The sequence below is a fragment of the Poecilia mexicana genome, unplaced genomic scaffold (assembly GCF_051168715.1).
Source record: "Poecilia mexicana isolate PSO_F unplaced genomic scaffold, ASM5116871v1 scaffold_7, whole genome shotgun sequence".
NCBI lineage: Eukaryota > Metazoa > Chordata > Actinopteri > Cyprinodontiformes > Poeciliidae > Poecilia > Poecilia mexicana.
Window position 1 is genome coordinate 21327294 of NW_028263376.1, and position 15494 is coordinate 21342787.

The 15494-nt window shown below is 35.8% G+C and overlaps 1 protein-coding gene across 2 annotated transcripts; it reads right to left on the reverse strand.

Annotated features, from left to right (window-relative positions):
• Positions 1-6682: 6682 nt before the first annotated feature.
• On the reverse strand, positions 6683-15462 carry LOC106918579 (cadherin-like protein 26). Of its 2 annotated transcripts, none has more exons than XM_088007234.1 (16): positions 15364-15462; positions 14993-15112; positions 14749-14895; positions 14500-14641; positions 14244-14419; positions 13977-14108; positions 13713-13895; positions 12807-13135; positions 11345-11487; positions 11034-11258; positions 9748-9975; positions 9514-9632; positions 9229-9309; positions 8570-8659; positions 8303-8389; positions 6683-8130 (listed from the first exon to the last, which is right to left on the reverse strand). In XM_088007234.1, the coding sequence occupies exons 1-16, from the start codon at positions 15391-15393 to the stop codon at positions 7873-7875; spliced, it is 2490 nt and encodes an 829-aa protein (XP_087863360.1). In that variant the 5' UTR covers positions 15394-15462; the 3' UTR covers positions 6683-7872. The 2 variants fall into 2 exon arrangements, with proteins under 2 accessions (XP_087863360.1, XP_014843929.2); XM_014988443.2 differs by having other exon boundaries at positions 8567-8659; positions 15364-15461.
• Positions 15463-15494: the final 32 nt, after the last annotated feature.

Consider the following 15494-nt stretch of genomic DNA (forward strand, 5'->3'; position numbering starts at 1 on the left):
ATTAACAGAACAATAAAGTTATTATCAAGCAATACAGAGTATTACCTAACAAGAAAACTTGTTTATAAATGATGGTGACACCAAAAGACAGAAGCCCTTAGCACTTACCAGGATAAAGAAAAGGCAGAATGTTTTCATTTCCATATTAGATTCAAACAATGTGTTGTCAGTCCTGCACACACCAGCCTGTCATTGAATGTGTTCATTGGCAGTGTTGCCGGCTCTTGATATGAGCTTTAAGAATATGACACATTGAGTGGGTGGGAATGTTAGGTCATTGCAAAGTGATCTAACGTGATGATAAAGATATGTTGCACAAAAAAATCTTGAAACTGGGTGTGTGTGTTTATGTTGTGTGTAATCTGAAGAACTGTGAGCCCATTATTTTCCTTAGAAATGATGCTGCTGTTTTAGTGTCCTTAATGTCCCAACACGTAGTGTGCATTTATAATTTTTCATTTCTGATAAAGGAGGGAGATTAATATACCTGCAAGATATTTTACTTTGTTTTCAAAATATTTGCACTTTATTGTGTATGTTTGACTGCTATGTTTGACATTTGTCCTTAACATAGTTTAATATAAGGTAGCTATTGAAAAATAGTTTCAATCACACAATGAAGTGCAAATATACTTTTATTTTGATCAAAAAATTGTGCCCCGCCTCTTCTGTGACAATTCTCACACATTCAAAAACGAGTCTCGCTCTCACACATACATAAAACGAGTCTTAGTACTGTGTGTGTGTGTGTTCAACTTTAGTCTTGTGTATGTGAGAGATAAACGTTTGTGTGCGTGTGCGAGCTGTTAGTAGTGTATGTGTGCGAGATAGTTAACGTTTGTGTGCGTGTGTGACATTTTAGTAGTGTGTATACGCAGTTTGAGTATTTTTTGAATGTGTGTGAGTATTTCTTGAATGTGCGTGAGTTTTTTTTTGCGTGTGCGTAGTTATTTTTTTGAGTATGCGTGAGTTTTTGGTAGTGTGTGAGAGACAAAACGTAGATTTTGTCCTAAACGGCCCCTCATACAACTCCCCTCCCCTCTCTTGACGCACTGGAGCAGGCTGCTTATATATCAAGAATGTGCTGGGCCCTAGCGGATCCTGGTCCCGCCCCTTCCGGTCCGCCTTGGGACAAAACACAATTAATAAATGACGGATCCCTCCACGTAGAGTGGAGGGGAACGTCACACCCCCACCAACAAAACACGGGTTCCCCCTGGGAATCCCGATCCAAAAAAAGAAACAAAAAAATCCAATATTCATTTTATTATTTCAAAGATATTTACAGAAATACATACATGTAATTTGTTACGAATATTTGCATTACCGACCAGATTTGCAGGGGTGGTCTATCTCAGACTAATCAGCTCATCATCTACTCCAACTTCCCGTTCTCAGCAACTAGTGCACCTTTAGAAGCATTTAAGAATTAGGTGAAGCGGGGAGAGTACGAGAGGAGAACCAGAACTGAGGCCAAGCAAAACGGCCTAGTACAACCCCTGGCAAAAAGTATGGAATCACCAGTCTTGGATGAGCACTCATTCAGACATTTCATGCTGTAAAACAAACTCAGATCAAAAACATGATACAATATTAAGGTTGTTCCAAAGTGCAACTTGTTGGCTTTCAGGAACACTCAAAGAAATGAAGAGAAAACATTGTGGAAGTCAGTGAATGATACTTTTATTGACCAAACACAGGGAAATAAATATGGAATCACTCAATTCTGAGGAAAAAAGTATGGAATCATGAAAAACGCATAAACAAAAGACCATTCAAAATACATCACTAGTATTTAGTTACACCACCTTTGGCTTTTATAACAGCTTTCAGTCTTTGAGGCATGGACTTCATGAGTGACAAACAGTATTCTGCATCAATTTGGTGCCAACTCTCTTTGATAGCAGTTGCCAGATCAGCTTTGCTGGTTGGACCCTTCTTGTGGACCATTTTTTTCAATCTCCACCACAGGTTTTCAATTGGGTTGAGATCTGGACTATTTGCAGGCCATGACATCGACTGAATGTGTCTTTCTTCAAGGAATGCCTTCACTGTTTTTGCCCTATGGCATGATGCATTGTCATCTTAGAAAATTATTTCATCATCACCAAACATCTGTTCAATTGAAGGGATGAGGAAACTGTCCAAAATGTCAATGTAAACTTGTGCATTGATAGAAGAATTAACCACAGTCATCTCCCCAGTGCCTTTGCCTGACATGCAGCCCCATATCATCAAGGACTGTGGAAATTTGGTTGTTTTCTTCAGGCAGGCCTCTTCATAAATCTCACTGGAACGGCACCAAACAAAAGTTCCAGCATCATCACCTTGTCCAATGCAGATTCTTGACTCATCACTGAAGACAACTTTCATCCAGTCATCCACAGTCCATGATTGCCTCTCCTTAGCCCATTGGAGTCTCGTTCTTTTATGTTTAGGTGTCAATGCTGGTTTTCATTTAGCTTTCCTGTATTGAAATCCCATCTCCTTTAGGTGATTTCTTACGGTTCGGTCACATACATTGACTCCAGCTTCCTCCCATTTATGCTTCATCTGTTTAGTTGTACTTTTTCGGTTTTCAAGACAAATGGCCTTAAGTTGTTTGTCTTGACGCTTTGATGTCTTTCTTGGTCTACCAGTACGCTTGGCTTTAACAACCATTCCATGCTGTTTGTATTTGGTCCATATCTTGGATACAGCTGACTGTGAACAGCCCACATCTTTAGCAACCATGCGTGAAGGGTTACCTTCTTCAAGAAGTTTCACAATCCTCTCTTTTGTTTCAAGGGACATTTCTCTTGTTGGAGCCATGGTTCTCGCCACTCCACTTCGTCCAGCAGCCCTCCAAGGTGTCATGACTGCAGGTGTTTTTAACTGCACACTAACAGGCACATCTAATCTGGGGCAGGTGTCCATTTAGGGAAAGGAAATAGAATGGGTGTGTCCTTTTTTTTCTACCTCCAATTTGAGTGATTCCATACTTTTTTCCTCAGAATTGAGTGATTCCATATTTATTTCCCTGTGTTTGGTCAATAAAAGTATCATTCACCAACTTCCACAATGTTTTCTCTTCATTTCTTTGAGTGTTCCTGAAAGCCAACAAGTTGCACTTTGGAATGACCTTAATATTGTATCATGTTTTTGATCTGAGTTTGTTTTACAGCATGAAATGTCTGAATGAGTGCTCATCCAAGACTGGTGATTCCATACTTTTTGCCAGGGGTTGTACAAGTGCGTTTAAACTTTAACCTAACCCTCGACGTACAGAACATCCAAGAAACAGGATTTTTAAAAAGTGCACGACGTTAACGGCACACTTGGCAAACTCAACATGTGGCACAAAATACCTCACAAAAACTGTGCATTTGAGAAGGTAACCCCGTGAGCTACCTGACAAGTCACCTGGAGGCAAGAGCAAAACCAACGCTCTCTGAAGGGAATCAACGCTCTGTTAAGCCATCAGGACGTGGAATGGAAGAGGACAGTCACTGAGAGACAAAAACAAATGTCCTGTTTTTCCGCCTTGTGTCTCACTAACAGGCACACACCGAGAGTGCATCTTTGCACTACACATGAACGTACCAGTAACCTCACACTCATCATGGTCGTTCACCAGCGCTAATGGCTTTATAGCGGCAGGGCTGATTGGTAGGGTGACAGGCCACATGTGCGCACCCACTAGGTCGTTACCTAAAACCACCGTAACGCCCTCAACAGGCAACGCGGGGCGCACGGCCAACGCCACCTCCCCACAGAAGAGCTCACATTCCAGACGTAATCTGTGAAGGGGAACATGCATGACATTTAAACTCATATCCCGCACTGGAACACAACCGCCCAGTTCAGAACCATCGGACAGAGGCACGACGTCAGACCGAATAAAAGAGTCGCATGCACCTGTGTCTCAAAGGGTTGGGTTTATTTCAATGTGCCCTTGACACATGCCAAGACATGTTTATGCCGATATGCAGACACACTGACAGAATACACCTAAAAAGGTTAATTCAATTTAAGTGATTCTACAAATCTTGACAGCAACATATATATTTTACTGTCTAGGTTATTATTTATCATAAATTACAAACATTTCAAATTACAGTTTTCTCTATTTTAAATGTCCCATTTTAAAATCAGTTTTTTAATCTGGTTCATATAACTTTTAACAAAATGTTGTTAGGAAGATCACTTATTGTCAGTTAGTGACAGCAGTTTCCTGGGTCAACACACCTTTCAGAGGTAGTTGATAACAAAAGTATCTATTCACATGGAGTATAAAAAGTAGCACCCTACTTTGGAAATGTTCCTGTGGTTTCACAGGGAGTACTGGTAGGTGGGGATTGTGACTCAGACAGCCCGGTGGAGGTTATGTCCCTGCCCTAGGCAACAATGAAGGGGTGAACAGGAAGTAATGTTGAAATAACAATGTTATGTTCTCAAAAGTACAAAAAAGCCCAGTCAAGCACTCTGTAAAGAGCTTTTTAAAATATTTAGAGAATGCTATCTAATCTCAAATGTTTTTGTTTTCAGAGAAAATGCATCATCTGTTGCTGTTTCCTACATTTATTTTATGAAAATGATTTAAGCACAATTTATTGTCTATTTCAACTGTTAGATATTTGTAGATTTTGACCTGCTTTGTCCACTATCAATTTTGACTGGGGAGACAAATGTTCCTTTATTAGTAAAGTTTTTGAACATTTCTTGTTTTCTTAGCATTGAGCTGTTAAAAGGTAGATAAAAGATCACAGTGTATGGGGCTTTAACCAGAATTTGATGCATGAGTTCCTCTTCCTGTTAAGAACTTCAGCACTAAAAACATTCAAGGCAGCAAGCAGAACCATTTCTTTTGAGACAAGTAGATTACTTTGGGACCTGACTGTTTAATGAAACTCAGTATTCAGTCATTGACTTTTCAGCTACTCTTTTATGCTGACTAAGCTCGTGGTTACAGTGGAAAGGTACAACTCTTAAATTAATAGTAAAAATGGCATAAATAGTAAATGTCCTGTACATGTGTAGCGCTTTTTGAAGTCCAGAGGGCTCAAAAAGCAATTTGCATTTGTATTTGATGGTGGCGAGCTACTGGAGAATAGCCACAGCTGCCCTTGCCACCATCACCTACCTTCTCAGTATGAATGTCCATCTCTGCAATCATTTACTTTCTATAAATCTTAAAGAACCATACCTTTATGTGAGTTATTGCATTGTTGACCCCTGACTAGATTCTTTAAAAAGCTGCACCTTTACTGATTATATTGTCTTTAACAATCTATCAAAGATCAGCCAGATTAATCATTTATTTCACATGACGCTACCTGCCCAGAAAGCCAAAACACAGAGTCTCATCAAAGGCTACCCTCAGTGCTACAGTTCTTTAGTAACCTGTTACTGGCAGCGGTGATGAAATTATTTCTGAAGAAAACGATTGTGCGTAACAAGACAACACCTTCCCTGGGAAACATAAAATAAGTCAACCACCCAGTTTAACAAAGAGCAAACTGGTTTTGCAGAAAAGAGTATGTCACTTTGAATTAAAATCATTTTTTGCAATTGTCAACTCATTTGAAATTTTACTATTTGGATTAGCTTTTTTAAAGAAATCTGTAAACTAAACTTTTGATTTAGCCCATGTAATTTGTTTTTAATTCAACAAATACATAGTTTCTCATTATTACTTCTATATTTACAAACAACTTCCTGCTGTGGCTTTAGATACATAGAGTAAAAAACAACAATAAATGCACAACAGAAGCTTAAATGAAAGAAATTCACACCGAGGAGTTAAATTAATATGAATTAAAAAGCTGGATAAAAAAAAAGATTAAAACCTGAAAATAAATAGTTATAATAGTTAGTAAAAATAGTTATATATCTGACATTTGACCTTAAATCAACATAGACATGAGCATACTTGATGTAAGCAAAAGCATTCAATAACTTTGGAACAGCAATCAAAAACATCAGTCAGCTACTTCCTAATTGTGAAACAAAGACTTCTGGTAAAATTAGAGATGTTTGTATCATTGCTGAGCATGGGCATGCTGAATGTTTTGAAATAAACAATCAATTCACCTAGGAAGTTAAACTTCCTACAAGCAAAAGTTGTGGTACAATTACAAAAGTTAACTTGGCGATGTGCTTGTCTTTGATAAATTAGCATTTCTTTTCCTTTAGGCAACTAGAAGCAAGATACCAACATTGTCATGAATGAAATCTTACTTTTACCATTCACATGTACTGCTGCCCCATTCTACTGATAGTTTGACATAGTGATCCTGCTTCTTCTCATGATGAATATTCTGATAGGAAAGAACAGGCTACAACAAAAGGGAATGATTTGAGCAAAAATGCAGAAAAGCACGTTAAAGCCACGAGCGTCTTTCCACACTATGAAAGATTTTCATCAATTTTTCTCCAGATAAATTGAAAAAAAAAAAGTGTTAGTGAAACTCTTTCACTCATAACAAGATACTGGCTTGGGAAGAAACAAATATTAAGTTAGTATTCTTTTATTGATATATATAATGTGTCTCATGTAACTTCTATGTGTGTCTCCTATAACCATCTAATGAAAAAAATAGGTTTGTTTAATGTCAGTAACATCTTTTTTCTTAAGTGATTTCTTGCAAGTTGCAAGTCATTCACAGTGGAATTAAACATAACTGATTTATGCACTGCTATATATAATTCTTCATTTCAGTTTATTTGTATATCATCAATTCACAATTCATTTCAAAGCACTTTACAAAAAAAAGTCAATCCAATCATGCATTCATTCCAAATGAATCTAGTTACATCAAGTCGGGCAATCCATCCATGTCAAAGAGAAATCTATACAGTACAACATATACACATACAAAATCCTTGCATTCTATTAAAACAAATTACAGAGTACAATCTAGTAATTCTGATCAATATTAATCCATATATGAAAGAAAGAAACAAAGAAAGGTAAGAGTGACTTAGTTTGAAGTAAAATGTCCCGTGATTTGTGCCTTTAAAATCTGCTTGTCATTTATTTGTAAAGATTATTAAGAGAACTCTCTCAAGATTCCTACAAAGAAACAGATCGTTTTTAATTTAGACAGTAATCAGACACATTTACTGTACACAGTAGTTAAAGCATTGTAGAGTTTTGGAAAAATTAGTAATTTGGCTTCAACTTCTTATTTTGTTTCCTTAATTCAAGGTGAAAATTAAGATGGTTGCCTGGTAAAAACCAGTCCCTTGTTCTACACTATTTGCCTCTTGCAGAGGGTCTGGGCTCTCAGCTATTGGTTGTGTGTGACTTATCATTTTATCAAGGCAATGAAGCACCACAAATGTCGCTCAGTCAAGTAGAAAGGTTCTTCAGTGCCAAAAAACAAGTATTTATGTTCTTTATGGGGTTTTTTAAACAGTGTTTTTTTTTGTGCAAAATACAACACCCAAACTCCTAATCTGTGCAACATTTTTGAAAGTTACATTATAACAGAAAAATAATGAAGTGGTGCCAAGTATATTTTAAGGACTCTTGAAAATGGTACATAAAAATAGTTATTTCCTTTGCTCTTCAAATTAATCACATTTAAATTCTGGCCAACAAAGAGACTTAAAACTTGAGCTATATCTTGTTATTTTGATACTTTGTACTGGTAATCAAGTTTGCTTTCTATAACTTGTCTCTTTATACAAAGAAAATCTCATTGTCAGTTTTTTAACAGCAGTCCATCTTTTTGGCAAAAAATGTTTGGAACTATTAAATGTTAAAACAAAATGAAGTCGGCTTTGGCATCTTTCAAGATCGCTTGAAAGGTGCAGGAAAGCTAAACATTAAACACAACACAAGAAGTAGCCCTCCTATGCTCAACCATTCTGGTCAGAGTATTTGTCTTACATTTTTATGCTTTGGGCAAACAAGTCAGGTAAACAGACGGATGCAAGGGGTAAAAACCTGGAATCCAGTTCTGGGTCGAAGGGATCTTCAGGGTTGGAAATGGCATCAAGTTCAAAGTTTTTTGCCAAGTCTCCCTCATCATCATACACAGTGGGTTCATAATCACCAAGTTCCTCGCCTGCTGCCTCAAGTTTTTGCAGCCTATTTGTGAGGGTTATGAATAATAGATTTTCACGAGTCTGTTCCATAAGGGTCTATAAAATATGAAAGGAGTTTTGTCATTTTAAGTGCAAAATACAATAGATAATTGATGAAAATATATTTTGTATACAATTATGTAAAATCATTCAGATTTAAAAATGTCTTAAAAATGTAAGACACTTATGAATGATAAAATTCTAAGTGTATAGAAATATGATACAGTACCCCTTTCTTTAATGTTCCCATCTGACATCTGATCCCCATGCCTGAAGACGGAGCCTGAGTAGACATATCCCAGCGCTCACGGAAAGACTTGAATATAAAACAGTTAATCAATCTTCCAGACATCATATATATATATATATATATATATATATATATATATATATATATATATATATATATATATATATATATATATATATATATATATATATATATATAATAAGAATATTTGACAAGAAATAGCAATAAAAGTCATAAGTTTACCACCATAGAAGATTTCGTCCAACTGCCTCTGTCTTGATTGAACTTGATCACATTCGGGCAGGCTTGGACATTAACGGCAGAATCCAGTAATATCTGGGAAGAGGGGAAGCACAACAAAGAGCAACAAATAAAATGTAAATACGGCTTAAATGAGCGATGCCATTTCTAATAAGAAAAGTAATAGGAAACAAATACAGAATTTTACCTGGACCTTCCTTTTTTGCTTTAAAAAACTTTATAAAATCTGTAGTAGTGAGTATGTAAGTATTTATCACTGTGCATGTTTAATTCTGACAGTTCTTGGATGAGAGAAAATTGTAGAATTGTAGAAATTACTCATAACTCATTAAAAGTCCAAAATTAAAGATAATCATAACTGTATGTAAAGTTCGGAACAGAACTGTAGTAAGAGTGCGTCAAGAGTCAACAAAAAATTGGGATCCATTTTGTGTAAATTCATTAAGTGGCCCTAAGGTTTAGTTGTGTTTAAGCATACATTGATTTTTCAGTAGCAGGATGGTGTTTATAGTCAAACTGAGTAGCAGAATGAGGGGTAAATTAATTTGAACAGTTCTTTTCATTCAGGAAACATGTTGAAAATAATTTTTATGAAAATGTTTTTAGTTATTGCAGTACATTAGTGAGTAACTAACAACACTTACTGGTGTCATTGACAAATTTACATCTTCAGATACTTGAATTTGCTGTCCATAATTTCTTCTGTTTAGTGAGTTGAAGGGCACCTAAACACACATTTATACTTGTTAAAGTTGACTTTTTGATTTCAGATTTACAAATATATGTATTTAAAGTTACCTCTCCATTCTAAATTAATAGGTTCTCTCACAATACTTTAACATATCATTGAATTGCGAGACATACAATTAACAACAACAGCAACAACAACAAAAAAAAAAAAAAAACTGACATAAATTTACAGAACACACATAACAATCACTTCCTGGTTCTTCTGTGTTGCTTTTCATTAAGTGTTGCACAGGCTCATCATCATCCATTGGTATCTTCTCAGGTTCACATGACACAAAAAATGTTAAAAATAACAAACCTGGGGCGTGAAGAAAACACATAAATGACACATATGTGTTACATTGCTGCTCTTTTTATTTGTCATTTTTTAATGATGATAATAATGATAGAATGAAAACTTCAGATTGTCCTACCTATTATTAATGTAATGCAGAAGAATAATATTCCCAGAGCTCCCATTCCTACTGTGAATCCAGCAGCTTTTCTCAGGCTGCAGTCTGGCTTGGTTGCATCAGAGCACTTGCACACAAACACTGACAAGTAATGGAGAGATTTCTTTCCTTGAAAATCTGACACTTCTAGCTTCAACTTGTGAAGTCCAGAATAAACGTTTTGTCCTTTTGTAAGGTTGACTGAATGCCCTGCAAATCCAAAACAAATATGCGTCTTGTTATGTTATGGGATAAATGATGATCCCCTTTTAGAGTGCCTTACAAAATATTAATACCCCTGGGTTTTTTTTTTTTTTACATTTTGCCCCAAACTTCAATTTGTTTTATTTGGATCTATGTAATGGAGCCTGTGGACATTTAGCCGTGTATATTCTTTTTGTAAAGCAGCTCAGTTTGTTATGAATTGTGTTTGTTATGGACTATATCACACAGACAAGGATAAAGGAAGGTCATAATGACACAAAATCCAGGCAAGCTAGGCTTTCAGAAGCAAAAGGGCAATAGACTCACAACTTCTAGAAGATCAGACATTGATAAAAAATAACTATTTATGCTGGGGAGGTTGATTACTAGACTGTTACACAGCTAATGCATACAGATCTCTTGCTACTGTTCTTTCACATTAGTTGTACCCCTCATTTGTGGCAAACTCCAATTAGAGCTTCTTATGTTCTTGTTTTGCAAAGGTACAAAGGTTTTCCTCCAGATTTGTGGAGTGCACAGCTAATATTTGTTCTGTCAATAGCTCTCCCTCCTGACCTATGGATCTCCTCAGCTCCTCCAAATTTACTTCTTGTTTGATTAAGATTCTCTTTTTTTCCATCCTTTCAGTTCGGATAGATGTGTTTTGTTATGCCCTAGTTTTCCCTGTTTTTCAATTATGCATTAAGCCACTCCCCATTAGATCCTCAAGGTGTAATATTTTGTTTTGTAACTGGAGTCTACTTTAAATTTCTCCTCTGTGGTTTCATATAAACATATTTATTACCGAGATGCAATTATACAAAAGAGGAATTTATTTTCAAACTAATTAACTTTTAAAAACAGTGGTTTTGTATTTGGCTTTTAGAGCTAACAGAGCAAATAGGACTGAATATAAACGCAAATGATCGTGGTTTTGAGAATTGACATGTGACATTCGCAAAAAATCCCAATAAAACCTGTTGATGTTTGAGGTTGAGCCACAACATCTGGTGTGAAAACTTTGAATTGCAAAACACGGCACAAACAGCAGCGACACGCCTCACCTTGCTCAGGATTAATCCTCCACATTTTCTTAACATCTCCAAGAAGTTTGAATGAAAAAGGCCCACTGAATGGGTCCTCATCCGGATCCACAGCTGTGACATTGACCCATGATGATTTGTCACTTTGGCACATGTTGAAGGTGTTTACAATTAGAGATGGAGCATTGTCATTCGCACGAGCGATGTAGATGCTGAGACTCGCTGTGCCGGTCTGAGGAGGGCTTCCTTGTGCAGACACATTGTACAATTTTACTAGTGAGAAAAATATACTTTTTTACAAAAAGGTACTTTTAAAATCTCATTGAACATACCACTATCAACAGCATTCACTGTGATGACATAAACTCCATCTTTAGCGTAGTGTGACTCTCTGTCTAAGATACGTGCTGTGGTTATTTTTCCTGTCTCGGGGTCCACTGAAACCAAATTGGCTGGATCTTCACCTTTTGTGTATCTGGAACACATGTAGCTACGTTAAGCACACCAATGAGGGACTTGCACTTCATCGCAGTATCTCAAAAGTGTTCATAGCCATGTTTAAATGTTGGATATTTGTAAAAGGGACCATGGATAATTATTCAAAAACGTTCAACCTATAGTGTGACATTAATTTCATAAAGTTAAACTGAAATAAGAAAAACAGATTTCTGATTCTTCACCTCTTTGCTGGAGCACTCACGACTATGCTGCCATCTCCTGGTATAACACGCTTTAAAAGGATTTAAGAAAGCCAACTACAAATAGCTCAAAAATAAACCTCATTAACATCTTGATCCTGAGCACTGTAATAAATGAATTTCATTCCTTACTAATGGAGGAAAAATACACTGCATCTTACATAAGATGCTGCTTACTTTAAAAATATTCTCAAACAAGGACCCAGAGTGTTTCATAAAATGTTTCTCACTGTAAGTCAGACTTCTCAATTCCACATTTCCTTCACAGATTTAGAAACCATAAGAGTAGGAACAGTTTTGTACTAGACAGCTGCGTATGAAATTAAATGTAAATAGTGCCTTTAAAACACCCAGACTTTTAAAGTTTAACCCCCCTTAAAAAGTGCTACCTAAATTTCTAACTAATTTCTAAAAGGATTTATGCTTGGTCATTTAAGTCTAATCATATACTCTTAAGTGTAATTATACATCCCTTATTTAGGTCAATGTTTGGTCAGTGACCTCTGACAAAAAAAAAAAAAAAAAAAAAGTATTTGTAAAACTACCATGGTTCTGTTGCCACCTGTGACCACTTAAAATCAGGAGAACAAATGCAGCTTCAATTAATGCTGCTAATTGTAACAACAACTTTATAAAGGTAGACTTTGGAAGTTGTGATGAACTGGGCTTAATGAGGTAAATACTGGCCTGCAGATGCTGGTTACAACAGTGAAAAGGTCAGTTCTTTGTTAAACAAAGTTTACTAGAGATTCAAGAGGTAACCACCGTTTAAATCAAACTACATTTTGTTTGGGTGACAATAAATAAAACTGGCTACACAAAGTAGGTGTATAATTTCACAAGAGTAATAAACTGAGGATTTAAAATGATGAAGTAAAAAAAAAAAAGATAATTATTTTTCAAACTTGCTCAAACCCCCTCCAAAAAGAAGTCAGAAAAAAGAATTAAACGGTAGTTTACTTTTTTAACTTCTGGATTCCCTGACGGCCCCCACCACCAATAATTGGTTTGTTTCTCCATCAGAATTGTACAGTATATTTGTCACATTAAGGATGCTTTGTTTACATGTATTGTTGAGAATATTATTATTACTTACCTAATTCTTCTTGCACCTTTGACATCTGGGTCTCTAGAAACAATTGTTCCCAAATGATGGCCCACTTCCACGTCTTTGGGCAGAGAAATTGGTTTTAGCTCATCAAAGACCGGAGGCTCATTGACATCTTCTACGATGACTGTCATTTGACGAGTCCCTCCTCTGTTATTCCCTCCACTCATAGACGCTCCACTGAAAAGGCTGGGATCTGTTTTTATCGTCCAAAGGCCCGAGGTGTGCTGATCCATCACTTTGCATGTGAAATAAGGAATTTCATTCTCCACTGTGATTGTGATGTTCTTCAAGGATTCATCCTCGTAGTCGAGTGGCTGTTAAAACAGTAGCAATTCAAAGATTTTTAAAAATTTCTTAACAAAATAATTTATATGTTATATGAAATAGCTTTTACAGGATTTTTAATTTTTGCATTTTGATTGCATCTTTTGCTGGAGGTTTTCAATTTTCACAATCTTTCAGTACAGTCATTCAAATTCTCTTCAATTGCTTCATAATCTATCAATTGATATGGTTTGAGAAGTGAGTCATTTAATCTTTTGTGTCTGTTTTCTGCTTTTTCCACTTTTACTTTTTCAAAGATACCAAGACTTACAATGTTGGAAATACATTATGGTGAAATATGGAACATGTACATTATTTAATAGTCAAAGTTTACGCTAGAGAAAAATGAGCAGTACTTGCAGACATTAAATATTTTTGAAACCTCACGCAACATAAAATGGAAAATATGCTCATGCTAAATTTTAAAGGTGCACATATGCTTTAAGCTTCAAAATCAGATTATAAAAACATACTAATGAATTTTTCAGCACAATTTTTATTTTTTAATACGTGGGGTGAACTATTGCGAAAGAGCAGCTGGATGTGTTGAAATAAGAGGAAAAGTACCTTATTCACATAGAGTAATCCTTCGTTTGTGTGAGGATCAGTCTTTATTTTGAAGTTGTTGTTTTTGTCTCCATGGATTGCATATACTGCATTCCAACCTTTTGTACCTTTGGTATCTTCATCCTTGACTTGTAGACGGGAAAAAATAACATTTTCCTCACCTTCTTTCACACGTACTGGACCCTGAAGTACAAAAATATTAAAGGCATTCAATTAGTTTAAATTCAGTGCTTACGTCAGGAACTGAAATTCAGAAATGCTCACAGTTTGGTTTATAAATATTGGACAATGTCTATTTCCAGGGTTTATGTTGACTGTAACGTTGGTGAAGCTGAAGAGCGGCTTTGGTTTTCCAAGGTCTGTTGCCTTCACAATAATGGTGTATCTGTCTGCTTTCTGTAGGGCAAATAAATTCCTCCTTTTTAAAGTACGTCTGAATAAAACAGCAAATGTATTTGGGACATTTGACAAAAATAAAAAATACAATTGTCTATTTTTTATTTATCTTCTTCAAGTGATGGTCATCCTCACCTTGTGGTCCAGGCATCCTTTAAATGAAATGGTTCCATTACCAAAATAAGGCACCTTGTTTATGGTGAATTCCAAGTCCTCTGTTTCAGGAATAACTGAGTCTATACTAAAAAGAAAAGTCTTATACTCCTCTGTGCTGTCACTGTCTGTTGCTGTAACGTTGATCAATTCAGTGCCTGCCAGATATAAAAAAAAAACCATGTTAGATTTAGTCACGCCAAAAACCTTGTTTCATAAAAATGATTGAAAATCTTACCTTGTAGTGTTGACTCATTTATGGTGATCTCATACGCTGTTTGGTTAAATATCGGGGGGTTGTCATTTGCATCAATGATTTCAAAATTAACGCCCACCTTTGTCAACGTATGATTTTTTTTATTTTGAGCCCTAATTATCAGCTAAGGGAAAATACGAGAGTAATAATATAATTAAATAAAGAGACAACAATGAGACATATAAACACAAAAAGCTGTCTGACTTAGATGGGCTTTATTCTTCCTCTTACCTTCAGAATTGTATATTTTTCATAGTCCACAGGACCCAGGATTAAAACATGTCCGTCTTTTTGATTTAGGCTAATTAAATCTCGAGGTTCCTCATTCTTACCCTGACCAGTGACTTCTACAATATTTAAACTGGAATCTATTTCAACCTAAATTACAAAGAATAACATTAATATTTTGTTTTGTACTTAATTGTTAACATATTTGTGATATATCTTATTCAGTTGTTACTACTTTAATACTTACTTTACCCAAATAATGTGGAAAGGGCCCACTGTAACTTTCATCGATCATGAAGGTTTGTATGATCCAGTTCCTTTTTTTTCGCAGCAAAAATTCTGCCGGGGACAAATGGATTCCCAGACTCTGCAAATTATTAAATCATCATATATTACTTAAAATTTAACAGGCTCTATTAGGGTAACATGCTAATTATTAAATGTGTTATGTTGATTAGATTAGTTTTTTTGCTTATTCTTGTAATCTGTATTTATTCAGAGTGAAAGCGATGCTGGAAACCATCAGGAAGTGATAAAGAAACATGAAACCTCCTGGCAACGTTCTAAAATACAACCAACTATGTGCAGAAAGATGATTTTTTTAAGATTAGCTCTTACCAGTATCATGAGAAGACACAGGACTTTCATCTCCGTATTTAATCTAATGATAGATATTACAACTCAGTGCTCTTCACACCAGAAGCTAAAGTGAAAGTTTACCCAAGAACAAATGTGGGCTTTAGTAGCAG